The sequence below is a fragment of the Oncorhynchus mykiss genome, chromosome 18 (genome assembly GCF_013265735.2).
Source record: "Oncorhynchus mykiss isolate Arlee chromosome 18, USDA_OmykA_1.1, whole genome shotgun sequence".
Lineage (NCBI taxonomy): Eukaryota > Metazoa > Chordata > Actinopteri > Salmoniformes > Salmonidae > Oncorhynchus > Oncorhynchus mykiss.
In genome coordinates this window covers 51,178,457-51,205,759 of record NC_048582.1, presented here as the reverse complement: position 1 = coordinate 51,205,759, position 27,303 = coordinate 51,178,457, and the positions used below count along the sequence as shown (strand labels likewise).

Here is a 27,303-nt window from a genome sequence, read left to right as displayed (position 1 = left end):
AGCTGGAAAGCCACATGAAGAAGAATAATTATTCTTTAACTGATGACCCTGCTGCCATTTCCTGTCAGATAGAGCTAAAACTTTCAAAGAAAATAATTCTAAATTATTATGACATCCAGACTGAATGAACAATAATGTTGAGCTATTTGCTGGATTATTGTCACCCACAGCCACATACCGTTTTTACATATTAAGGTAAACAAGAGAGACCCAAAGACGTCAAACTGAGTAACAAATTGACAGTTGGGTCAAGTGAGAGTGCGAGCACTACATCTTCACACTCATACGCACTCAAAGGTATCTGGCACATCTCAAAGACACATTCCAGGAAAAGAGGTCATGTCCCACAAAACTCATATCAGTTGTCCCTGTGTGTGTGTCTGCCTGTGTCGTGACTCGTGTGTGTATGTGTGTGGCATGTGTGCTGAAATTCTGGCACCACTGTAAAAAAGATCCAACACCTTCCAAAGTGGTCAGTGTATGGCTCGCTACTACGCATGCGCAGTCCCAGTACATTGAAATTAGCCATCCTCGCTTCCCCGCCCCACTCAACGAGTTGATGTTTCTCGAGCACACCTATCAGCGCCATCAGCTAGCCTAGAAAGTCGGTTTCAAAGAAGCCTTGCCTGTTTATTGTGGAATAGAAAAACCGTTGCGAACTGATAAGTGTTAGTTTATTTGTTTTCAGTTATGAAGTTGCCAGATGAGCAGCATCCTTCCTTGGAGATTAGAGATGGGTCGGATTTGCCAACCCCTTTCAGAAATCCATTCGTTCACGAGTTACGATTCACCCCCTTGGAGAAAATCAGGGTAAGCAACCGTTTAACTTTTGTTGAAATCGTATTTCATGAACATTCAAATATGTTCTAATGTTATATTTTGCCAGCCAGTTGGTCAGTTAACGGCACTCTGTGCTACAGTAGCTATTAGCTAACTAGCATGCTAATTAGGTACCTGATGTTCTGCACCCACCAAGTGTTCTGTGCGTTTCAAGCGTGCAAGCATACCTGCATGTTATGGTCGAAGTAATTGGTATATTGACCATAAACTACATGTAGGGACTAAACTAAAATCTATACATATTGTGTATTTTATGGAGATTTGATTACATCAAGAAGAGTTTTAATTTACATAACATCAGAGCTAACTTTTTTTGTAGCTATTGAATTGGTGATCTTGATTCTCGTAATTTGCATTTCAAACGTTTGCAGTGGATTTCCATGTCCAATAGCAGTTAACTGTAAAACCGTCCTAAATGACTGGGCAGCCTTCACTGTTCAAGGGAGGCTTGCCAACGGTGGCTTTTGAATAGATCTGGGTCACACAAAAAAGGTGTTTGAGCCAAGGAATGGATAATTGAGTCCCTGTGTTTACATTAAATGTTCCATGTGTTGTATTTTGCCCACCTCTCTCACTCTGTCATCTCCCTCTGTCTTCCTTCCCTCTCAATTCAGTTCAAGGGGCTTTATTGGCATGGCAAACATATGTTTACATTGCCAAAGCAAGTGAAATAGATAATAAACAAAAGTGAAATAAACAATTTAAAATGTCACATGTGTATATACAGTGTTGTAATGATGTGCAAATAGTACACAAGGGGAAATAAATAAACAGAAATATAGGTTGTATTTACAATGGTGTTTGTTCTTCACTGGTTGCCCTTTTCTTGTGGCAACAGGTCACAAATCTTGCTGCTGTAATTGCACACTGGTATTTAAAAAAAAGTTTTTGTATTTATTTAACTTTTATTTAACTAGACAAGTCAGTTAAGAACTAATTCTTATTTACAATGACTGCCTACCAAAAGGTCTCCTGCGGGGATGGGGTCTGGGATTTAAATATAAAATACATAAAATAAAAATATAGGACAAAACACATGCATAGTCACTTTAACTGTACATTCATGTACATACTACCTCAATTGGGCCGACCAACCAGTGCTCCTGCACATTGGCTAACCGGGCTGCTTCTGCATTGTGTCCCGCCACCCGCCAACCCCTCTTTACGCTACTGCTACTCTCTGTTCATCATATATGCATAGTCACTTTAACCATATCTACATGTACATACTACCTCAATCAGCCTGACTAACCGGTGTCTGTATGTAGCCTCACTACTGTATGTAGCCTCGCTACTGTATATAGCCTTGCTACTGTTTTTCACTGTCTTTCTACTGTTGTTTTTATTTCTTACACATTGTTCACCTAATACCTTTTTTGCACTATTGGTTAGAGCCTATAAGTAAGCATTTCACTGTAAGGTGGAATGTGACAAACTTTGATTTGATCACGACAAGAGCGACAACACTACATAAAGAGACTACATAAAGAGCATAGCAGCAACACAACATGGTAGCAACACAACATGGTAGCAGCACAAAACAGGGCACAGACAACAGCACAAAGGGAAGAAGGTAGAGACAACAATACATCACACAAAGCAGCCACAACTGTCAGTAAGAGTGTCCATGATTGAGTCTTTGAATGAAGAGATTGAGATAAAACTGTCCAGTTTGAGTGTTTGTTGTAGCTCGTTCCAGTCGCTAGCTGCAGCGAACTGAAAAGAGAAGCGACCCAGGGATGTGTGTGCTTTGGGGACCTTTAAAAGAATGTGACTGGCAGAACAGGTGTTGTATGTGGAGGTTGAGGGATGCAGTAGATATCTCAGATGGATATGGGAGTTTATCAAAATGGGATTTGTTTTGGAATTCTTTGTGGGTCTGTATTTAATCTGAGGCAAATATGTTTCTCTGATCATACATTTGACAGGAGGTTAGGAAGTACAGCTCAGTTTCCACCTCCTTTTGTGGGCAGTGAGCACATAGCCTGTCTTCTCTTGAGAGCCAGGTCTTCATTCGGCGGCCTTTCTCAATAGCAAGGCTATGCTCACTGAGTCTGTACATAGTCAAAGATTTCCATAATTTTGGGTCCGTCACAGTGGTCAGGCATTCTGCCACTGTGTACTCTGTTTAGGGCCAAATAGCATTCTAGTTTGCTCTGTTTTTCTTTAAATTATTTCCAATGTGTCAAGTAATTCTCTTTTTTGTTTTCTCATGATTTGGTTGGGTCTAATTGTGTTGCTGACCTGGGGCTCTGTCGGATCTGGTTGTATTTGTGAACAGAGCCCCAGGACCAGCTTGCTTAGGGGGCTCTTCTCCAGGTTCATTTCTTTGTAGGTGATTGCTTAGTTATGTAAGGTTTGGGAATTGCTTCCTTTTTAGGTGGTTGTAGAATTTGTAGATAATTAGTGGGTATCTGCATAAATCTGTTCTGCATTCTTGGTTGGTGAGTGGAACACCATTATTTTTGTCTTACTGAGATTTACTGTCAGGGCCCAGGTCTGACTGAATCTGTGCAGAAGATCTAGGTGCTGCTGTAGGCCCTCCTTGGTTGGAGACAGAAGCACCAGATAATCAGTAGACGTTTGACTTCAGATTCTAGTAGGGTGAGGCCGGGTGCTGCACACTGTTCTAGTGCCCTCGCCAATTCCTTGATGTACATGTTGAAGAGGGTGGGGCTTAAGCTGCATCCCTGTCTCACCCCCCCGGCCCTTTGGAAAGAAATTTGTTTTTTGCCAATTTTAACCACACACTTCTTGTTTGTGTACATGGATTTTATAATTTTGTATGCATTTCCCCCAACACCACTTTCCCATGCATTTGTATAGCAGACCATCATGCCAAATTGAGTCTAGCTTTTTTGAAATCCAAAAAGTATGAGAGAACTTTGCCTTTGTTTTTTTTTTGTCAGTATAGGTGTGCAGGGTGAATACGTGGTCTGTCTTACTGTAATTTTTAGTAAAAAGACAATTTGACATTTGCTCAGTACGTTGTTTTGTCTTAGGAAATGTACGAGTCTGCTGTTAATGATAATGCAAAGGATTTTTCCAAGGTTGCTGTTGACGCATCGCCCCCAGTAGTTATTGTGGTCAAATATGTCTCCACTTTTGTGGATTGGGCTGATCAGTCCTTGGTTCCAAATATTGGGGAAGATGCCAGAGCTAAGGATGATGTTAAAGAGTTTTAAGTATAGCCAATTGGAATCTATGGTCTGTATATTTTGTAATTTAATTTAGGATACCATCAATCCCACAGGCCTTTTTGGGTTGGAGGGTTTGTATTTTGTCCTGCAGTTCATTCACTGTAATTGGAGAATCCAATGGGTTCTTGTTGATTCTAAGATTTGTATTTGATCATGTATATGTTTTTGCTGTTTGTTCTTTGTTATCTCCGTTTTGGATAACTCTTTGTTAGTTTAGAGTTTTCCAATTTTCCCGGAAGTGGTTAGATTCTATGGATTTTTCAATTACATTGAGCTGATTTCTGATGTGCTGTTCCTTTTTCTGTAATGGATTTCTGTATTGTTTTAGTGATTCACCATAGTGAAGGCGTAGGCTCAGGTTTTCTGGTTCTCTGTTTTTGGCTGGATCGGTTTCTCAATTTCTTTCTCAGGTTTTTGCTTTTGTCATTGTTGTTAATTTTCTTAGGCTGTCTGCTTACATTTTTTAGATTTGATAGGGAAGCTGAGAGGTCAAATATACTGGTTAGGTTTTCTACTGCCAAGTTTACACCTTCACTATTACAGTGACATCTCTCCCTCTATGCTCCCTCAATTTACCTGTCTCTTCCTCTCTCTGTGTATCTAGTAAGAATAATTGACTCTGTGCCAATATGTGATGGTCAGTCAATATGGTCACATGCACACGGCTGTCCCCTTACACTCTGTTTAGCCTTTCACACACAGCCTTGGGGCTTGGACATGCAGTTGTCAGTATCTGACCATGCTGCATAGGACAGAATGGCTGTAGCATACGGCATCATTCAGCAAATTATATATTTTGCTTGCACCAAGTCTGTGAGTAGCTAGTTAGTATTCTGATGTGTGACGTGTGGTTTGTCCTGTTGATGTTACCAGACATAACTTACTACCATTACAATAACGTTTGACAGTGTACCAATACTCGGCTAGAGTTCTTTCTGGAAGTGCAGGAAATGTGGTTTGTCCCGTTCCTGGCTTCATGGCCTCTCTGCTCTCTCACAGCCCCAGGACCAGGGTGTGTCCCAGTCACTCATCCATATACTGTTCACTACAGCAACGCTCTCCAATCCTGTTCCTGGAGAGCTACCCTCCTGTAGGTTTTCACTCCAACCCCAGTTGTAACTAATCGGATTCAGCTTATTAACCAGCTAATTATTGGAATCGGGTGTGCTAGGTTGGAGTGTTTGTTTGTATTTTATTTCACCTTTATTTAACCAGGTAGGCTAGTTGAGAACAAGTTCTCATTTACAACTGCGACCTGGCCAAGATAAAGCAAAGCACTGCAACACAAACAACAACAGAGTTACACATGGAGTAAACAAACGGACAGTCAATAACACAATAGAAAAGTCTATATACAGTGTGTGCAAATTTAAGATTAGGGAGGTAAGGCAATAAATAGGCCGTAGTGGCGAAGTAATTACAATTTAGCATTAATACTGGAGTGTGAACTAGAGGTTGACCGACTATGATTTTTCAACGCCGAGTCCGATTATTGGAGGACCAAAAAAAGCCGATACTGATTTAATTGGGCAATTTTTATAAATATTTGTAATAATCACAATTACAACAATACTTGAATGAATAATGATCATTTTTATTTGAACTTAATATAATACATAAAATCTATTTAGTCTCAAATAAATAATGAAACGTGTTCAATTTGGTTTAAATAATGCAAAAACAAAGTGTTGGAGAAGAAAGTTAAAGTGCAATATGTGCCATGTAAAAAAAAGCTAACGTTTAAGTTCCTAGCTCAGATATATGAAAAGCTGGTGGTTCAATATTCCCAGTTAAGAAGTTGTAGTTTCTAGGTTGTAGATATTATAGGAATTATGACGCGTCGACTATTTTGCTCTATACCATTTGTATATTGAATAGCTTTGACTATTGAATGTTCTTATAGGCACTTTAGTATTGCCAGGCAAATCTTGTGAGTTGATAGGCTTGAAGTCATAAACAGCGCTGTGCTTCAAGCATTGCTAAGAGCTGCTGACAAAACGCAGTCAAGTGCTGTTTGAATTCATTCTTACGAGCCTGTTGCTGCCTACTACCGCTCAGTCAGACTGCTCTATCAAATATCAAATCATAGTCTTAATTATAATATAATAAACACAGAAATACGAGCCTTTGATCATTAATATGGTCCGAAAAGTATCACTTTGAAAACAAAACGTTTATTCTTTCAGTGAAATACGGAACGGTTCCGTATTTTATCGAATGGGTGGCAACCCTAAGTCTAAATATTGCTGTTACATTGCACAACCTACAATGTTATGTCATAATTATGTACAATTCTGGCAAATTAATTACGGTCTTCACGCAGTTCGCAAGGAGCCAGGCAGCCCAAACTGTTGCATATACCCTGACTCTGCTTGCACTGAACACGAGAAGTGACACGATTTCCATAGTTAATATTGCCTGCTAACATGAATTTATTTTAACTAAATATGCAGGTTTAAAAAATATATACTTCTGTGTATTGATTTTAAGAAAGGCATTGATGTTTATGGTTAGGTACATTTGTGAAACGATTGTGCTTTTTTCACATGTGCTTTTGTGAAATTACCCGTTTGGCGAAGTTGAAGTAGGCTGTGATTCGATGATAAATTAACAGGCACCGCATTGATTATATGCAACGCGGGACAAGCTAGTTAACTACACATGGTTGATGATATTACTAGGTTAACTAGTGATTATGTGAAGATTGATTGTTTTTTAAGAGAACTTTAATGCTAGCTAGCAACTTACCTTGGCTCCTTGCAGCCACAAGGTCCTTTTGACGCTGCACTCGCATAACAGGTGGTCAGCCTGCCACGCAGTATCCTCGTGGATTGCAATGCAGTTGGCCGTAATCGGCATCCAAAAAGGCCGATTTACCGATTTGTAATAACTTGAAATCAGCCCTAATTAATCGGCCATAATCGGTCGACCACTAGTGTGAATCTACAGGACATTTGATCTCCAGGAACAGGGTTGAAGAGCCCTGCCCTACAAGGTCAGGAAACTGGCCTCCATTTTGGCACAGAACATTTTGTGCCAGCAGTGGAAGATAAACACGGCAAACACGTTTACTCCTGCAGCAGGAGGCATGCTTTACACACACAAACTGCACACAGAGACAAGGGGCAGAACATGACTCGATAAAGGAGCAGAAACTATGTAATAAAGTCATGACTTTTCAAATAAGTTACCTTACACGCTATGTTGGCTGACAATTTGTTCCTTAAGAACCACATAGCATATCATTATACATATACAGCAGTATATACCGGTATGTTAGCTAGTTGCCTAACGTTAGTTGGCTACTTATACATCAAACTTGCCAGTATATTAACTATATGCTATCTAACTACCCAATGTTTATTGACCTGATTATTCCCGTCATTCTTAGCTTAGCTAAATGGTATAGTCATTGTGCGTTCTCAATGGACATTCGGGTGCTTTCATAAATTCACTCTGGCTATCTACTCCGATTTCAGATCACTCTCATCTGAGTGCACCAGAGTGCAGAATAATGCATTTATGAGTGCTCCATGTCCGTTGAATATGGCTGCTGTTAGTAAACGTCGGCAAAAAAGCGTAATTAAGTTGTTGCCAGCAGCACAGTTAGTCACCAACGCTAAGGATAACATGACACTGCCTAACCAGCTCTGCAAGTGCAAGTAAAATTGTCAGTAGTCTCATTTGTCTGGAAGAAGCTAGCCAACGTTAGCTTGGGTGCTTGACTGCCGCTGTAAGGTCAGAACGCTCAAATGAACTCTACTCCTTGGCCGGTGCTTCCAGTGTGCGCTCCGAGAGTGAATCAGTCTGCGTTTACAAATGGACGATCTGACAATAAGCTCTGAATTTACGAGAGCACTCTGGCACTCCACATTGAATTTAAGAACACACCAGATGTTCCATATACTCAAGTAGTCTAAAGAAGGCCTTTAATTAGCACAACAGTTTTCAGCTGTGCTAACGTAATTGCAAAAGGCTTTTCTAGTGATCAATTAGCCTTTTAAAATGATAAACTTGGATTAGCTAACACAACGTGCCATTGGAACACTGGAGTGAAGGTTGCTGATAATGGGTCTCTGTACGCCGATGTAGATATTCCATAAAAAATCTGCCGTTTCCAGCTACAAAAGTCATTTACGACATTAACAATGTCTACACTGTATTTCTGATCAATTTGGTGTTATTTTATTGGACAAAAAATGTGCTTTTCTTTCAAAATCAGGGACATTTCTAAGTGACCCCAAACTTTTGAATGGTAGTGGGAAATATATATGTGTGTGCAACTTAATTTTTGTATTTATAGCTTCCAGTTCATTTGCCGCTAGTCGGCACCTCTAGGCTAAATCATTTTCTCTGAGTGTGCGCCAGCTCCTTCTTTTTGTTAGTCTTTTATCCATAACAATGTGTAGGTGTCCCCTAGTGTCCAAAATGTGACGTCAGCTAGCATTTATCAAATTTTATTTGTCACATGCACGGAATACAACAGGTGTAGACATTACAGTGAAATGCTTACTTACAAGCCCTTAACCAACAATGCAGTTAAGAAAATCCCCCCCCAGCAGTAAATAACAATAGTGGGGCTTTACACAAAGTCAATGTGGAGGCTATATACAGTGGGTACCAGTACAGAGTCAATGTGCGGGGGAACCGGTGTTGGGGTAATTAAGGTAATATGTACATGTAGGTAGAGTTATTAAAGTGACTATGCATAGATAATAACAGAGAGTAGCAGCAGCGTTCCGGGGGGAGGGGGGGGCAATGCAAATAGTCTCGGTAGCCATTTGATTAGATGTTCAGGAGTCTTATGGCTTGGGGGTAGAAGCTATTTAGGAGCCTCTTGGACCTAGACTTGGCGCTCTGGTACCGCTGTGTGCAGTAGCTGCCGCGCAGAGCTGCCGCGCAGTAGCTGCCGCGCAGTAGCTGCCGCGCAGTAGCAGAGAAGACTAGGGTGGCTGGAGTCTTTGACAATTTTTTAGGGCCTTCCTCTGACACCGCCTGGTATAGAGGTCCTGGATGGCAGGAAGCTTGACCCCTGTGATGTACTGGGCCGTACGCGCTACCCTCTGTAGTGCCTTGCGGTCGGAGGCCGAGCAGTTGCCATACCAGGCAGTGATGCAACCCATCAGGATACTCTCGATGGTGCAGCCTTTTGAGGGTCTGAGGATCCGTGCCAAATCTTTTCAGTCTCCTTAGGGGGAATGGGTTTTGTCGTGCCCTCTTCACGACTGTCTTGGTGTGCTTGGACCATGTTAGTTTGTGGACACCGAGGAACTTGAAGCTCTCAACCTGCTCCACTACAGCTCCATCGAGGAGAATAGGGGTGTGCTCAGTCCTCCTTTTCCTGTAGTCCACAATCATCTCCTTTGTCTTGATCATGTTGAGGGAGAGGTTCTTGTCCTTGCGCTACACAGTCAGGTCTCTGACCTCCACATAGGCTGTCTCATCATTGTCGGTGATCAGGCCTACCACTGTTGTGTCATCAGCAAACTGAATGATGGTGTTGGAGTCGTGCCTGCCAGTGCAGTCATGAGTGAACAGGGAGTACAGGAGGGGACTGAGCACGCATCCCTGAGGGGCCCCTGTGTTGAGGATCAGTGTGAGGATGTGTTGTTACCTACCCTTACAACCTGGGGGCAGCCCGTCAGGAAGTCCAGGATCCAGTTGCAGAGGGAGGTGTTTAGTCCCAGGGTCCTTAGCTTAGTGATGAGCTTTGAGGGCACTATGGTGTTTTAGCCCAGGTGGGAAAGGGCAGTGTGGAGTACAATAGCGATTGCATCATCTGTGGTTCTGTTGGGGTGGTATGCAAATTGGATTGGGTCTAGGGTTTCTGGGATAATGGTGTTGATGTGAGCCACGTTTCAAAGCACTTCATGGCTACAGACGTGAGTGCTATGGGTCGTTAGTCATTTAGGCAGGTTACCTTGGTGTTCTTGGGCACAGAGACTATGGTGGTCTGCTTGAAACATGTTGGTATTACAGACTCAGACAGGGAGAGGCTGAAAATGTCAGTGAAGACACTTGCCAGTTGGTCAGCACATGCTCAGAGTACATGTCCTGGTAATCCGTCTGTGAATGTTGACCTGTTTAACTTTTTTGGGATAGGGGGCAGCATTTGGAATTTTGGATGAAAAGCGTGCCCAAAGTAAACTGCCTGCTACTCAGGCCCAGAAGCTAGCATATGCATATGATTGGTAGATTTGGATAGAAAACACAAGTTTCCAAAACGGTCAAAATAATGTCTGTGAGTAGAACAGAACTGAAATGGCAGGTGAAAACCTGAGGAAAATCCATCAAGGAAGTGCTATTATTTTGAAATGGGTATTTTTCCATTGAAAGCCTATCCACCATTTAAAGGGATAGGCCCCAGATTCTGTTCCCTATGGCTTCCACTAGCTGTGAACAGTCTGTAGACATTGTTTCAGGCCTTTATTCTGAAAATGAGGGAGAATGAGCAGTTTCAATCGGAGGCCAGTGGAAAATCCCCAACCTGTTTGGTGCGCAATCCCGAGAGCGCGCCTTTCTTGTTTTTCTTTTATATTGACGACGCTATTGTCCGGTTGAAATATTATCGATTATTTAGGCTAAAAACAACTTGAGGATTGATTATAAACATCGTTTGACATGTTTCTACGAACTTTACGGATACTTTTTGGAATTTGTCTGCCTCTTATGACCGCATTTGAGCCATTGTTACTGAACAAAACGCGCCAAAAACTGGAGGACTTTATCGAACAAAACAAACATTTATTGTGTAACTGGGAGTCTTGTGAGTGCAACCATACGAAGATCATCAAAAGTGATTAATTTGATTGCTATTTCTGACTTTCGTGACTAGTCTACTTGGCTGGTTACTGTTTCTAATGTTTTGTGTGCTGAGCGCTGTCCTCTGATAATCACATGGTTTGCTTTCGCTGTAAAGCCTTTTTGAAATCTGACACGGCGGCTGGATTAACAACAAGTTTAGCTTTGTTTTGATGTATTGCACTTGTGATTTCATGAAAGTTAAATATTTATAGTAATTTAATTTGAATTTGGCGCTCTGCAATTTCACCGGAAGTTGTCGAGGTGGGACACTAGTTTCAGTGTTACTTGCCTCGACACGAGCATAGAAGTTGTTTAGCTCGACTCGTAGGCACGTGTCACTGGGCGGCTCTCGGCTGTGCTTCCCTTTTTGTAGTCTGTAATAGTTTGCAGGCCCTGCTACATCCGACGAGCGTTGGTGAATCGTACTACACCGGCGATCTTAGTCCTGTATTGATGCTTTGCCTGTTTTGATGGTTTGTCGGAGGGTATAGCGGGATTTCTTCTAAGCTGCCAGGTCAGAGTCCCGCTCCTTAAAAGCTGCAGCTCTACCCTTTAGCTCAGTGCGACTGTGACCTGTAATGCATGATTTCTGATTAGGGTATGTTTATTTTTATTTCACATTTATTTAACCAGGTAGGCTAGTTGAGAACAAGTTCTCATTTACAACTGTGACCTGGCCAAGAATTAAGCAAAGCAGTTTGACACATACAACAACACAGAGTTACACATGGAATAAACAAACATACAGTCAATAATACAGCTGAAGAAAATCTATATACAGTGAGTGCAAATGAGGTGAGAAGGGCGGTAAGGCAATAAATAGGCCATGGTGGTGAAATAATTACAATATACAAATTAAACACTGGAGTGATTGATGTGCAGAAGATGAATGTGCAAGTAGAGATACTGGGGTGCAAAGGAGCAAGATAAATAAATAAATACAGTGTGGGGATGAGGTAGTTGGATGGGCTATGTACAGGTGCAGTGATCTGTGAGCTGCTCTGACAGCTGGTGCTCTAAGCTAGTGAGGGAGATATGAGTCTCCAGCTTCAGTGATTTTTGCAGTTCTTTCCAGTCATTGGAACCAGAGAACTGGAAGGATAGGCAGCCAAAGGAGGAATTGGCTTTGGGGGTGTTTCTCAAGTGAAAAAAATGTGCATGAAAACGAGTAGTCTCTCATTAAATGACATCAAACACAAGAGGTTCCTTTGTTGAAGAATCCCCATTGTTGACCAATCACCAACGAAGGGGCATATACTTCGGCTACCGAACTTCGGCTTGCCTCGAAAGGTGTCGAAGACCAAGTGAACAAAGACATCACATGTCATAATATATGCACAAACTGTTTGGGATGGGAAGCATGCGGACACCCTTTTTAGAGGGCAGCAAGATGCTTGCCTGCTGGGTGGACTCCACCCCTACGTGTGTTTGTGTGTGTAGGGGGGAGATACCCACCCCTAAGAGTGCGTGTGTGCGCATTTGTCCGCATGTTGAGGGGTTGAGAAGCCTTTCCCTAATGGCCCTTGCCATCCCTGGAGGAGGGAAGTGTGTGCCGTGCATTTTAAGGAAACAAAAGGCTTGCATCTAGTCTCTCTCTTGCATGCCTCCTATCTCTCTCACACACGTCCACTGAGTCTCCTCCTGAATATTTCACACCACAAAGCTTTCCTTTTTAACTCCTTGAATCCTCCCTCACAACCAACATGGAGACCAGCTCACAAGAGTGCCAGTTGTAGAACACAACCCCTCGCTCCTTGCCTAATCCTTTGGAATTAGCGGAAATGAAGGGTCCAGATAGGTAGAGGTTGAAATTACCTTCATTTTGAAACTCATCTGAAAATCGAGGACTGTTTTAATTTTATCTCCTGATCTCAATGACTTCACCAGCCAATTCTATATTAACCCCCAAAATGATTTTGCTAGTGTGTCTTAGCTAACAGTTATTGCATCTATAGGGTTTGCTATACTTCCAGGATCACAAGATGGCTAGCTAGTGGCCTTGGAGGTTTCCTGGGTGACGTGATGAGAATCTGAGGAAGATGTGCAACTTGTAACACACTTTTTAAGATGAGTGTTACAATGTATCATTTTTTTTAGTAGAGGGAACGATACTCAGCTGCCAAATGATTGTAAGGGAAACACTGATTCTACAGGAGGGACGGATAGTCATAATTCTGGTAATGGAGTTATAACCTCAGTAGAATGGCTTCTAATATTTGTTGTTATGCTGTTTGGATGAGTCCATTTACAGAAGTGGGTGGTGGTGGTCAGGGTGGATCGTTAGGTGTTTTGGGGGCGGTCATTAACCAGCCCTATTAGTGTTTATTTATCTGGCCATGCTGTCTGCACCTGGGGCTCACACAGAGAGATGGAGAGAGGGATTCAAGCAGAGAGAGGGAGGAGAAGAGAAGGAATAGAGTCCCCTGGGAAATGAAAGAAGACCACATTGTAATGCAGGCAGGCAGAGAGAGGGAGGAGAAGAGAAGGAATAGAGTCCCCTGGGAAATGAAAGAAGACCACATTGTAATGTAGGCAGGCAGAGAGAGGGAAGAGAAGAGAAGGAATAGAGTCCCCTGGGAAATGAAAGAAGACCACATTGTAATGTAGGCAGGCAGAGAGAGGGGGGTGGAGAGGGGGAAAGATATATTTATAGAGAAAGCAATAGAGAGAAACGTGCAGTATTGTGAGAACAACAACACCCTACTGTAACAGACAGAAGAGGGATAAGAGGTCTCCAGATGATGGGTAGAGGAATAGGGGGGGGGGGGGGGGGGATCTGAAATGACAGTGGGCCTTGACATTGTGACCCTGTTATTTGGAGTGATGGCATGACATACAACCATATCCCTTCTAAGGGCGTGACAGGTCAATAGTTATCTGCTTTGACCTTAATGATGTAAGCATAAATTCATTTGATACTAAATTAACTGTTTTATTTTGATTTAAACCTGAAATCACATTGGATAGTTTAATTTTTTACATTTTTTTATAGCATTTCTGTATGAGCTGTTGTGATCATGCTTACATAAGGAGCATAGAGTAAACAAGGAGAAAGCTAGGAGGGATGACTAGCTGTATGTCTGTCATTGCTGGATGGTCTTCTTCAACAGAGCAGTTCTTTATGGGTCAATCCAACTTCACACAAAGAGATTCTTTCCCTGATGAAATGTGATAATTTGTACCTCTGTCTCCCTCTGTGTTTTTATGAATGAATGAATGCATCACCATTTGATTTTGTCACTCTCTCTCTCTCCGCTCTTGCCCCCCGCCTCCCCCCTTTCTCAGATTGGTGTGATGACTGTGACAGTGTTCCCAGTACGGTTGTTCTTTGCAGTGTTCCTCATGTTGCTGGCCTGGCCCTTTGCCTTCGCTGCCTCTCTGGGACGATCTGAACTGGCCGTGGAGACCGAGACCTGGTGGAGGAGGTGTGTGTGTGAGAGAATTATATATCAATTCCAAATCAAATTTTATTGGTCACATACACATGGTTAGCAGATGTTAATGCGAGTATAGCGAAATGCTTGTGCTTCTAGTTCTGACCATGCAGATATATATACGGCCTGTCGCGTGTGTGTGTGTGTTTGCCCCGACACAATGACGACAATATCCATATATATGATATTGTCGTCATTATGTCGGGGCAAAGACACACACGCGACAGGCGGTAATTGCATTCTTAAAGAGATTCTCCGGTAATTGTGTGTACTTTTTAGCCAGTAGTTCTGAAAGTTACGCTCACTAGCCATTGATGCATCCAGCCCAAAGTGGGAGGTTTACAAAAATACATAGAAGTTGCCAAAGTTCCAGAGCATGTCTTTAATTGACTTACCTGTGTAAATAGCAGTTAATCAGACACACCCTCACCCTGTCTCTCTCCTACAGGATCTGTGACATAGCCCTGAGGGTGATCATGCGAGCCATGTGGTTCTGTGGAGGTTTCCATTGGGTGACGGTGAAAGGGGAACCGGCCCCGCCCTCGCAGGCGCCCATCCTCACCCTGGCCCCTCACTCGTCCTACTTCGACGCCATCCCCATTACCATGACCATGGCCTCTATCGTCATGAAGACCGAGAGCAAGAATATCCCCGTCTGGGGCAGTGAGTAGTCATCCTCATCATCTTCATTAAATACCATTGTCTACCTCGTTCCCTTCTTCTCTCGCACTCCCTCCCTGCCTCTTCCTCATTTGTCAGGCTTTTTTAGTCTGTCTCACTGTCTAGGGAAGTGTGTACTGTAGCCTTCATTTTCTCTCTCTCTGGTAGTATAGTCTTCCTCATTTCTTTCTGTCTCCATCAGGGCCGGTGAGAACCACAGTCTTCTGATAGATACTGACTGATAACCTCACTAACTCACATCAGACTGGACATGAAGGGGGAGGGGAGGGGAGTGGAGGGGAGAGAGGTAGAGGTGGTGAGACCAGGTGTTAATGATTAGCATATTCTGGGTTATCGCGTAACATTCTTATTATTAGTCATAATGCTGTGCTAATCACTAATCTCTCTATCATCTCTCTATTTCCCTCCCTCTCTTATCCGTCTCTCACTCCTCCCCTTCTCTCCCTCTTCCCCCACCTCTCTTCCGCCCCCTTCTGTCTCCCCCCCCCCTTCTGTCTCTCCGCTCTCCCTCTTTTGCTTCTCTTTCTCCCTGCCCCACCAGCTTTGATAAAGTTCATAAGGCCAGTGTTCGTGTCGCGGTCGGACCAGGATTCTCGTAGGAAGACAGTTGAGGAGATCAAACGCAGAGCCCATGCTGGAGGGGAGTGGCCTCAGGTAACACACACACTGCCGGCTTGTGTTAACGTAAAGACCAATCCTCCTCAATCTTCTATGTCAAATGAAATGTACTGTGTGTGTGTGTGCAGATAATGATATTTCCAGAGGGGACATGTACCAACAGATCCTGCCTCATCACATTCAAGCCTGGTATGTGTTCTTCTTTATGCTGACCAAGCTCTCATACCCTCGCTCTCTGTCTCTCTCTCGCTCTCTGTCTCTCGCTCTCTCTCTCTCTCTCTCGCTCTCTCTCTCTCTCTCGCTCTCTGTCTCTCTCTCGCTCTCTGTCTCTCTCTCGCTCTCTGTCTCTCTCTCGCTCTCTGTCTCTCTCTCGCTCTCTGTCTCTCTCTCGCTCTCTCTGTCTCTCTCTCTCGCTCTCTCTGTCTCTCTCTCTCGCTCTCTCTGTCTCTCTCTCTCGCTCTCTCTGTCTCTCTCTCTCGCTCTCTCTGTCTCTCTCTCTCGCTCTCTCTGTCTCTCTCTCTCGCTCTCTCTGTCTCTCTCTCTCGCTCTCTCTGTCTCTCTCTCTCGCTCTCTCTGTCTCTCTCTCTCGCTCTCTCTGTCTCTCTCTCTCGCTCTCTCTGTCTCTCTCTCTCGCTCTCTCTGTCTCTCTCTCTCGCTCTCTCTGTCTCTCTCTCTCGCTCTCTCTGTCTCTCTCTCTCGCTCTCTCTGTCTCTCTCTCTCGCTCTCTCTGTCTCTCTCTCTCGCTCTCTCTGTCTCTCTCTCTCGCTCTCTCTCTCTCGCTCTCTCTGTCTCTCTCTCTGTCTCTCTCTCTCGCTCTCTCTGTCTCTCTCTCTCGCTCTCTCTGTCTCTCTCTCTCGCTCTCTCTGTCTCTCTCTCTCGCTCTCTCTGTCTCTCTCTCTCGCTCTCGCTCTCTCTCTCTCTCGCTCTCGCTCTCTCTGTCTCTCTCTCTCGCTCTCTCTGTCTCTCTCTCTCGCTCTCTCTGTCTCTCTCTCGCTCTCTCTGTCTCTCTCTCTCGCTCTCTCTGTCTCTCTCTCTCGCTCTCTCTGTCTCTCTCTCTCGCTCTCTCTGTCTCTCTCTCTCGCTCTCTCTGTCTCTCTCTCTCGCTCTCTCTGTCTCTCGCTCTCGCTCTCGCTCTCTCTCGCTCTCTCTGTCTCTCTGTCTCTCTCGCTCTCGCTCTCGCTCTCGCACTCTCACTCTCACTCTCACTCTCTGTCTCGCTCTCGCTCTCTCTCTCTCTCTTGCTGTCTGTCTGTCTGTCAAATCAAATGTTATTGGTCACATGCAGATGTTGTGTCTTTACTATCATTAACTGAAGACTGATAGTTTTTATCAAAGATTCTCTGTAATTAGTTACTACTCGATCAACTGATTAATCATGTAACTAATTAACTAGGAAGTTGGGGCACCAAGGAAAAATATTCAGATTACAAAGTTATCATTTCCTAAAATAACTTTTCAGATATTTTATCTGACCAATTAGTCTTCGAATTAATGAATTATTTACTTTACCTCACGTTAGTCTCATTCCAAACGTCGTAAATTGTTGGTAATCTGCACAAACCCAGTCTTCACTATGAGTTATCCATACATCAATTGTCTTAATCATTTATTTATAACTAAGTAATTCACAGAAATGCATAAACAAACAAACAAACAAGGTAAATGTAATGAGAATGCACCCTAGTGAGCTAAACCGGCATGGCGGCTTATTAGACAAAAGGGGAAGTGGGGGTCAAGTGGGGGTCAACTAAGAAGTCACTACAAAGTGATAATTATAACAATTGAAATGCTAATCCTTAGCACATGAACGCTCACTCATTCGGGAACAATTGCAATCAATATATATATTTACGCGCAGTGTGTCATCTTGATCGCTGGTGAAAAGTTAATTTATTTTGTAGAATTGTCCGTCTCTCTCCCTCTCTCTATCGGTTGTGGTTAGAGGGGATTGTTCAGAGTGTTCGTTATAGAATGGATGTTTTGGCGGTTGTCGTTCTTCGCGTTCAATGATGCCGAATTCCTAGCTGCAGACTAGTAATCAATATCAAAGACTTGTTCTTATTCTGTCGGTATCGATAGTCTAAGAGTTTAAGTTCTTCGATATAGGGGGTGCTCTTTTAATTTTTGGATGAAAAACGTTCCCGTTTTAAACAAGATCATTTGTCACGAAAAGATGCTCGACTATGCATATAATTGAAAGCTTTGGAAAGAAAACACTCTGACGTTTCCAAAACTGCAAAGATATTGTCTGTGAGTGCCACAGAACTGATGTTACAGAAAAAACCCAGATAAAAATACAATCAGGAAGTGCCGCATTTTTTGAAACCGCCTCATGGCAATGACTCCTTATATGGCTGTGGAGGAGTTAGGAGTCAGCTTACCTTTTCCACGTTTTCCCCAAGGTGTCTGCAGCATTGTGACGTATTTGTAGGCATATCATTGGAAGATTGACCCTAAGAGACTACATTTACCAGGTGGTCGCTTGGTGTCCTCTGTCGCAATTATTGCGTAATCTCCAGCTGCAGTATTTTTCCGTTTGTTTCTGATGAGAAACAGCTGCCACCACTGATTGATTATCGAATAGATATGTGAAAAACACCTTGAGGATTGATTCTAAACAACGTTTGCCATGATTCTGTCGATATTATGGAGCTAATTTTGAAAAAAAGTTTGGCGTTGTAAGTGACTGCATTTTCGTTTTTTTTTTCTTGGCCAAAACGTGATGAACAAAACGGAGCTATTTCTCTTACACAAATAATATGTTTGGAAAAAATGAACATTTGCCATCTAACTGAGAGTCTCGTCATTGAAAACATCTGAAGTTCTTCAAAGGTAAATGATTTTATTTGAATGATTTTCTTGTTTTTGTGAAAATGTTGCCTGCTGAATGCTAGGCTTAATGCTATGCTAGGCTATCAATACTCTTACACAAATGCTTGTGTAGCTTTGGTTAAAGCAATCTGAGATGACAGTGTTGTTAACAAAAGGCTAAGCTTGTGTTTCAATATATTTATTTCATTTCATTTGCGATTTTCATGAATAGGAAACGTTGCGTTATGGTAATGAGCTTGAGGCTATGATTACGCTCCCAGATACGGGATTGCTCGACGCTAGAGGTTAACCAGCAATGAGCTACAACCTTTGTCCTCCTAATGGAGAAAAACATGGTCTGCAACCTTTAGCCATCTCGTAATTGAGGTAAGCTCGGTCTGCTGATAATTTCTCAAAGTTGGGTTATATTCGGAATGGCTGGGCTGTCCCAGGAGGCCTGACCTTAACTGGGCTCAGGGGCGGTCCTCTGATTTAGTTCAAATCAAAAGGGAATTGTATTTTTCTTCATTAAACAGTCAAAAATCATATTACACAATTATAAAAACAGTATCATAATTGTATGCATATTCTAGCATCTGGTCCTGAGAAATAGGCCGTTTACTTTGGGAACATTTATTTTTCCAAACATAAAAATATAGTTTCAAGAGGGGGCACTATAATGATACATTTATTACATCCAATTTTTATTGTTAAAGTGGCTAGAGATTTGAATCAGTATGTTGGCAGCAGCCACTCAATGTTAGTGATGGCTGTTTAACAGTCTGATGGCCTTGAGATAGAAGCTGTTTTTCAGTCTCTCGGTCCCAGCTTTGATGCACCTAAACTGACCTCGCCTTCTGGATGATAGCGGGGTGAACAGGCAGTTGCTTGGGTGGTTGTTGTCCTTGATTATCTTTTTGGCCTTCCTGTGGCATCGGGTGGTGTAGGTGTCCTGGAGGGCAGGTAGTTTGCCCCCGGTGATGTGTTGTGCAGACCGCACTACCCTCTGGAGAGCCTTGCGGTTATGGGCGGAGGAGTTGCCATACCAGGCGGTGATACAGCCCGACAGGATGCTCTCGATTGTGCATCTGTAAAAGTTTCTTCTGCCTCCTGAGGTTGAAGAGGCGCTGTTGCGCTTTCTTCACCGCTGTCTATGTGGGTGGACCATTTGTTTGTCTGTGATGTGTACGCGGAGGAACTTAACTTTCCACCTTCTCCACTACTGTCCCGTCGATGTGGATAGAGGGGTGTTCCCTCTGCTCTTTCCTGGAGTCCACGATCATCGCCTTTGTTTTGTTGACATTGAGTGTGAGGTTATTTTCCTGGCACACCACTCCGAGGGCTCTCACCTCCTCCCTGTAGGCCATCTCATAGTTGTTGGTAATCAAGCCTACAACGGTAGTGTTGTCTGCAAACTTCATGATTGAGTTAGAGGCGTACATGGCCAAGCAGTCATGGGTGAACAGGGAGTACAGGAGAGGGCTGAGAACGCACCCTTGTGGGGCCCCAGTGTTGAGGATCAGCGGGGTTGGGACGTTGTTTCCTACCCTCAACACCTGGGGGCGGCCCGTCAGAAAGTCCAGGAAACCAGTTGCACAGGGTGGAGTCGAGACCCAGGGTCTCGCTCGTCTCTCTCTCTCTCTTTCTTGCTCTCGCTCTCTCTCTTTCTTGCTCTCGCTCTTTCTCGCTCTTTCGCTCGCTCTCTCTCTCTCTTTCGCTCGCTCTCTCTTTCGCTCGCTCTCTCTTTCGCTCGCGCTCTCTCTCTCTTTCGCTCGCGCTTTCTCTCTTTCGCTCGCGCTCTCTCTCTCTTTCGCTCGCTCTCTCTCTTTCGCTCGCTCTCGCTCGCTCGCTCTCGCTCGCTCGCTCTCTCTCTCTCTTTCGCTCGCTTGCTCTTTCGCTCGCTTGCTCTTTCGCTCGCTCTCTCTTTCGCTCGCTCTCTTTCGCTCGCTCTCTTTCGCTCGCTCTCTCTTTCGCTCGCTCTGTCTTTCGCTGTCTGTCTTTCGCTCGCTCTGTCTTTCGCTGTCTGTGTCTTTCGCTCGCGCTGTCTGTGTCTTTCGCTCGTGCTCTCTGTCTGTGTCTTTCGCTTGCCCTCTTTTTCTGTGTCTTTCGCTCGCGCTCTCTGTCTGTGTCTTTCGCTCGCGCTCTCTGTCTGTGTCTTTCGCTCGCGCTCTCTGTCTGTGTCTTTCGCTCGCGCTCTCTGTCTGTGTCTTTCGCTCGCGCTCTCTGTCTGTGTCTTTCGCTCGCGCTCTCTGTCTGTCTTTCGCTCGCGCTCTCTGTCTGTGTCTTTCGCTCGCTCTGTCTTTCGCTGTCTGTGTCTTTCGCTCGTGCTCTCTGTCTGTGTCTTTCGCTCGCGCTCTCTGTCTGTGTCTGTCTCTTTGTCTCTCCCTCTCTTTGTCTCTGGATAGTGTGTGGTTGTGTGTCTACTGTGTGGGTCTGTTCTGTTTGTGTGTGCGTTCCCACTGTAGTGACCCCTCTTCATTGTGACTGTCCCCATAGAGTAATCCCTTCTGTTTCAACCCAGTGTCAACCTCCTGTCCCCATAAGCCATGCTTGTCTAACTCTGTCTCACCCTGTCTGGGTTTAAACTACATTCTGGGATTTAAAAAAGCATAAAATGGTGTCCCCACCATTTGTTAGGGTATCCAGCTGGGGGATAGGGCTAGGGAAATGTAACCACTCCAATTCATAGACTAAAGTATATTTTGAAGCTAGTCATTGTTTGATTAAATTCTTGTTTGTAAACAATGGAATAACATTCTTATATTTTGGCTTATGAAACGGGTGAATAGTTAGATATATTTAAATATCAAGAATTTAATTGACCACATTTCCCCAAATCCCAGCTTTAAATCCCTGTTTATCCAACCCTGTTCCCGTCTTTCAAATCTCTCTACAAAAATGCAGTTAAAAAGTAAGAACATTTGCAAATGGATAAAATAAAATAGTAACACAATAAAATGACAATAACGAAGCTATATACAAGGAGTACCGGTACCAAGTACTATGTACATGTGGGTATGGGGTGAGAAGCAGAAAATATTTTTAAATAACACTTCTACTTGGGAATAGAAGCTGTTCAGAAGCCTTTTGGTCCCAGATTTGGAGCTCTGGTACTGTTTACTCTGCGGGAGCGGAGAACAGACTGTGACTTGGGTGGCTGGAGTCTGACCATTTTTAGGGCCTTCCTCTGACACCGCCTGGTGTAGGGGTCCTGGATGGCTGGGAGCTCGACCCCAGTGGTGTACTGGGTCGTACGCACTAGTGGCTTGCGGTCAGAAGCCAAGCAGTTGCCAAACAAGGCTGTGACGCAGCCAGTCAAGATGCTTTCAATGGTGCAGTTGTAGAACTTTTTTTTAGGATCTGCGGCCCATGCCAAATCTTTCCCGTCTCCTGACGGGGAAGAGGCGTTGTCGTGCCCTCTTCACGACTGTGTTAGGGATGTGGACACCAAGGAACTTGAAGCTCTCAACCATCTCAAATCAAATCAAATCAAATTTTATTTGTCACATACACATGGTTAGCAGATATCAATGCGAGTGTAGCGAAATGCTTGTGCTTCTAGTTCCGACAATGCAGTAATAACCAACAAGTAATCTAACTAACAATTCCAAAACTACTGTCTTGTACACAGTGTGAGGGGATAAAGAATATGTACATAAGGATATATGAATGAGTGATGGTACAGAGCAGCATAGGCAAGATACAGTAGATGGCATCGAGTACAGTATATACATATGAGATGAGTATGTAAACAAAGTGGCATAGTTAAAGTGGCTAGTGATACATGTATTACATAAGGATACAGTCGATGATATAGAGTACAGTATATACGTATGCATATGAGATGAATAATGTAGGGTAAGTAACATTATATAAGGTAGCATTGTTTAAAGTGGCTAGTGATATATTTACATAATTTCCCATCAATTCCCATTATTAAAGTGGCTGGAGTTGAGTCAGTGTCAGTGTGTTGGCAGCAGCCACTCAATGTTAGTGGTGGCTGTTTAACAGTCTGATGGCCTTGAGATAGAAGCTGTTTTTCAGTCTCTCGGTCCCAGCTTTGATGCACCTGTACTGACCTCGCCTTCTGGATGATAGCGGGGTGAACAGGCAGTGGCTCGGGTGGTTGATGTCCTTGATGATCTTTATGGCCTTCCTGTGACACCGGGTGGTGTAGGTGTCCTGGAGGGCAGGTAGTTTGCCCCCGGTGATGCGTTGTGCAGACCTCACTACCCTCTGGAGAGCCTTACGGTTGAGGGCGGAGCAGTTGCCGTACCAGGCGGTGATACAGCCCGCCAGGATGCTCTCGATTGTGCATCTGTAGAAGTTTGGGAGTGCTTTTGGTGACAAGCCGAATTTCTTCAGCCTCCTGAGGTTGAAGAGGCGCTGCTGCGCCTTCTTCACAATGCTGTCTGTGTGAGTGGACCAATTCAGTTTGTCTGTGATGTGTATGCCGAGGAACTTAAAACTTGCTACCCTCTCCACTACTGTTCCATCGATGTGGATAGGGGGGTGTTCCCTCTGCTGTTTCCTGAAGTCCACAATCATCTCCTTAGTTTTGTTGACGTTGAGTGTGAGGTTATTTTCCTGACACCACACTCCGAGGGCCCTCACCTCCTCCCTGTAGGCCGTCTCGTCGTTGTTGGTAATCAAGCCTACCACTGTTGTGTCGTCCGCAAACTTGATGATTGAGTTGGAAGCGTGCGTGGCCACGCAGTCGTGGGTGAACAGGGAGTACAGGAGAGGGCTCAGAACGCACCCTTGTGGGGCCCCAGTGTTGAGGATCAGCGGGGAGGAGATGTTGTTGCCTACCCTCACCACCTGGGGGCGGCCCGTCAGGCCTGTCGACGTGAATGGTGGCGTGATTGGCCCTCCGTTTCCTGTAGTCCATGATCAGCTCCTTTGTCTTGCTGACGATGAGGGAGAGGTAGTTGTCCTGACACCACACTGCCAGGTCTCTGAATTCCTCCCTGTAGGCTGTCTCGCCGTCGGTGATCAGGCCTACCACCGTTGTGTCGTCAGTGAACTTAATGATGGTGCTGGAGTCTTGTGCCGCTACATAGTCGTGAGTGAACAGGAAGTACAGGAGGGGGCTAAGCACGCACCCCTGAGGGGCCCCGTGTTGAAGGTCAGCGTGGAAGATGTGTTGTTGCCTACACTCACCATCTGGGGGTGGATCGTCAACATCCAGTATCCAATTGCAGAGGGAGGTGTTTATCCCCAGGGTCCGTAGCTTAGTGATGCATTTAGAGGGCACTATGGTGTTGAACGCTGAGCTGCAGTCAATGAACAGTATTCTCACTTAAGTGTTCCTTTTGTCCAGGTGGGAAAGGGCAGTGTGGAGTGCAATAGCGATTGCGTCATCTATGGATCTGTTGAGGCGGTATGTGAATTGTCTGTGTAGTTTTGTCCCTCTTAGTTGTTGGTGTCTCTGACCAATGCGTATTTTCTTGTTTAGTCCTCTGACTGGCTCTCTTCTTCCCTCTCATCTCTTCCTCTCCACTGTACTAAAATGGTTCTCTAACAAGTCATTCTCACACAGACCTTCATATGTCTCCTTCATATCTCTCTCTCTCACTCTAATTAATGTATTTATACAATTGAAGTCGGAAGTTTATATGCACCTTAGCCAAATACATTTCAACCCAGTTATTCACAATTCCTGACATTTAATCTTAGTAAATATTCCCTGTCTTAGGTCAGTTAGGATCACCACTTTTATTTTAAGAATGTGAAATGTCAGAATAATAGCAGAGAATATTATTTATTTCAGCTTTCATTTCTTTCATTACATTCCCAGTGGGTCAGAAGTTTACATACAATCAATTAGTATTTGGTAGTATTGCCTTTTAAATGGTTTAACTTGTGTCAAACATTTCGGGTAGCCTTCTACAAGCTTCCCACAATAAGTTGGGTGAATTTTGGCCCATTCCTCCTGACAGAGCTGGTGTAACTGAGTCAGGTTTGTAGGCCTCCTTGCTCGCACACACTTTTTCAGTTCTGCCCACAAATTTTCTATAGGATTGAGATCAGGGCTTTGTGATGGCCACTCCAATACTTTGACTTTCTTGTCCTTAAGCCATTTTGCCACAACTTTGGAAGTATGCTTGGGGTCATTGTCCATTTGGAAGACTCATTTGCGACCAAGCTTTAACTTCCTGACTGATGTCTTGAGATGTTGCTTCAATATATCCACATAATTTTCCTACTTCATGATGCCATCTATTTTGTGAAGTGCACCAGTTCCTCCTGTAGCAAAGCACCCCCACAACATGATGCTGCCACCCCTGTGCTTCATGGTTGGGATGGTGTTCTTTGGCTTGCAAGCCTCCCCCTTTTCCTCCAAACATAACGATGGTCATTATGGCCAAACAGTTCTATTTTTATTTCATCAGACCAGAGGACATTTCTCCAAAAAGTACGATCTTTGTCCCCATGTGCAGTTGCAAACCGTATTCTGACTTTTTTTATGGTGGTTTTGGAGCAGTGGCTTCTTCCTTGCTGAGCGGCCTTTCAGGTTATGTCGATATAGGACTCGTTTTCCTGTGGATATAGATACTTTTGTACCTGTTTCCTCCAGAATCTTCACAAGGTCCTTTGTTGTTCTGGGATTGAGTTGCACTTTTCGCAGCAAAGTACGTTCATCTCTAGGAGACAGAACGCATCTCCTTCCTGAGCGGTATGACGGCTGCATGGTCACATGGTGTTTATACTTGCAAACTATTGTTTGTTCAGATGAACGTGGTACGTTCACGCATTTGGAAATTGCTGCCAAGGATGAACCAGACTTGTGAAGGTCTACAATGTTTTTTCCTGATGTCTTTTGATTTTTCCATGATGTCAAGCAAAGAGGCACTGAGTTTGAAGGTAGGTCTTGAAATACATCCACAGCTACACCTCCAATTGACTCAAATGATGTCAATTAGCCTGTCAGAAGCTTTTAAATCCATGACATCATTTTCTGGAATTTTCCAAGCTGTTTAAGGCGCAGTCAACTTAGTTTATATAAACTTCTGACCCACTGGAATTGTGATACAGTGAAATAATCTGTCTGTAAACAATAGTTGGAAAGATTACTTGTGTCATGCACAAAGTAGATGTCCTAACCGACTTGCCAAGCTATAGTTTGTCAACAAGAAATTTGTGGAGTGGTTGGAAAACTAGTTTTAATGACTCCAACCTAAGTGTATGTAAACCTCCGACTTCAACTGTGTCATCCAGAGTCTCTATTCCTACAGTATCCTAGTGGTAATTGTTCCATTGCAGCCAGAGGTCAGGGTAGTCTTCAGCAGTCTCATGACCAGGCTGTACTACTGTATTCATTATCACAGGCTGGTGATGTTGTGTGTCCCCGGGGTGAGGGTTGTCCGAACCTCAGTCATCGTACACACACAGAAAGACAGTCATCCACCCAGCATGAATTCGGCTTGGGCAGTATCCAGATTGTCATACCTTCATACTGACCTTGTATGAACACAAGGGGCACTATTTTCCAACCCCACTTAGCCTCTTTAATGCAAGGGTTAGCAATGCTATCAAGTACATGTAAAGTCCCATTGTGAATGCAAGCTAAATGCTAACTAGGGTATTGCAAACATTTTATACAGTCTCTGACAAACTATTTGCAGGACAGACATCCCAGCTCATAAGGTCATGCATGTAACTCAGAAATGCTACTCAGTTTGCTGCACGCATAAAACAAGTATTAGACAGCAAGGCTCTTGATCCAGGAAGGGATTATCTGATGTTACCAAGAGAAGCTTAATACTTATGCATGAAGCTAACCACTTAGCTAGATAACTAGCTAGCTCCTAAATTAGCAAACCAAATGCACAACTGAAAATAATTTAGTTAACTTAATAGTTAGGAGGTCTAGCTGGCAAACATTCACCCGGCGCGTGACTCACAAGTCTCTCGTTGTTGTTTGCTTGTAAGCTTCATTATCAAAATAATTATGTGACCAGTGAAAAGAAGAGTACGATCTGCTACATTCCCTAACGTATTACACAAGTTGACTGCAGGTATTTACTTAAAGTAGCAACAAATATTAAAATGTATTTAATTTTTTTCTTAAAAAATAATCATTTTCCGGTGTTGACGGTATTAAAAAAACATCCCGTGGCTATTTGCAAATACACCGTTTTAGGGTATACTGCCAAAGCCTAGTATGAATATGCTTCTTTAAAAAACTACAGACACATACTCACTCAGTAACTTTTCTCTCTCTTTCTCTCGCCTCAGGGGCCTTCATTCCAGCAGTTCCAGTTCAACCAGTAGTCCTGCGTTACCCCAACAAAATGGTGAACGCACAACTAAGCTCTGCTTTCTTTCTTTCTTTCCTCCCTCCTCTCCTCCAAACCATCCCTCTCTCCCTTACTGCTTTCCTTTACATACCTATCCTTCTCTCCCTCCCTCCGTTGACGGTTTCTCTCTTCTCACGGTGTGAGTCCGTCTGTGTCCGTGCAGAGTGGCTTCATGCTCGTCTGGAGTGATAGTTAATCTCTCTCTCTCGCTGTCTTTGTGCTCTCTCCCTCCCTCAGGTTTCATGTCCTTCTCTCCACTGCCCCTTCACACCCTCATTAATTATAAACCTGTGACTACCTGCTCTAACTTGAACTAGAAAGCCATGTGCAGTAGAGAGACTCCCCGGCTGCATCTCAATAGTCTAGTGGCTTCCTTTCCTCGTCTCCTTTCCTGCATCTCAATAGTCTACAGTGGCTTGCTCTCCTCATCTCCTCCTTTCCTTTTCCTGCAATAGCACAAAATAACTGAAAGTAAAAAAAAGCAAGTCTCAAGTAGACGATCCTCCATGTTGCTTTCAGCTGTCCAGTGTTTTCAGACCAGTGCAGACAAAGGAGAGTGGAGAGGAAGCCCCTGTGTAGGCCTCAGTCCTGCTGTGTGTAACCAATGAACAC

The 27,303-nt window shown here is 43.8% G+C and overlaps 1 protein-coding gene across 1 annotated transcript in view; it reads left to right on the top strand.

The window, feature by feature from the left end:
- Nucleotides 1-527: 527 nt before the first annotated feature.
- The window catches only part of LOC110496461 (lysophosphatidylcholine acyltransferase 1), a 36,467-nt gene continuing 9,691 nt past the window's right edge, over nucleotides 528-27,303 (top strand). The window contains exons 1-6 of the mRNA XM_021572388.2: nucleotides 528-810; nucleotides 14,130-14,269; nucleotides 14,727-14,941; nucleotides 15,501-15,613; nucleotides 15,706-15,766; nucleotides 26,630-26,688. Coding sequence (XP_021428063.1) covers nucleotides 691-810; nucleotides 14,130-14,269; nucleotides 14,727-14,941; nucleotides 15,501-15,613; nucleotides 15,706-15,766; nucleotides 26,630-26,688 — 708 coding nt within the window. The 5' untranslated portion in view covers nucleotides 528-690. The remainder of the gene's footprint in view (nucleotides 811-14,129; nucleotides 14,270-14,726; nucleotides 14,942-15,500; nucleotides 15,614-15,705; nucleotides 15,767-26,629; nucleotides 26,689-27,303) is intronic.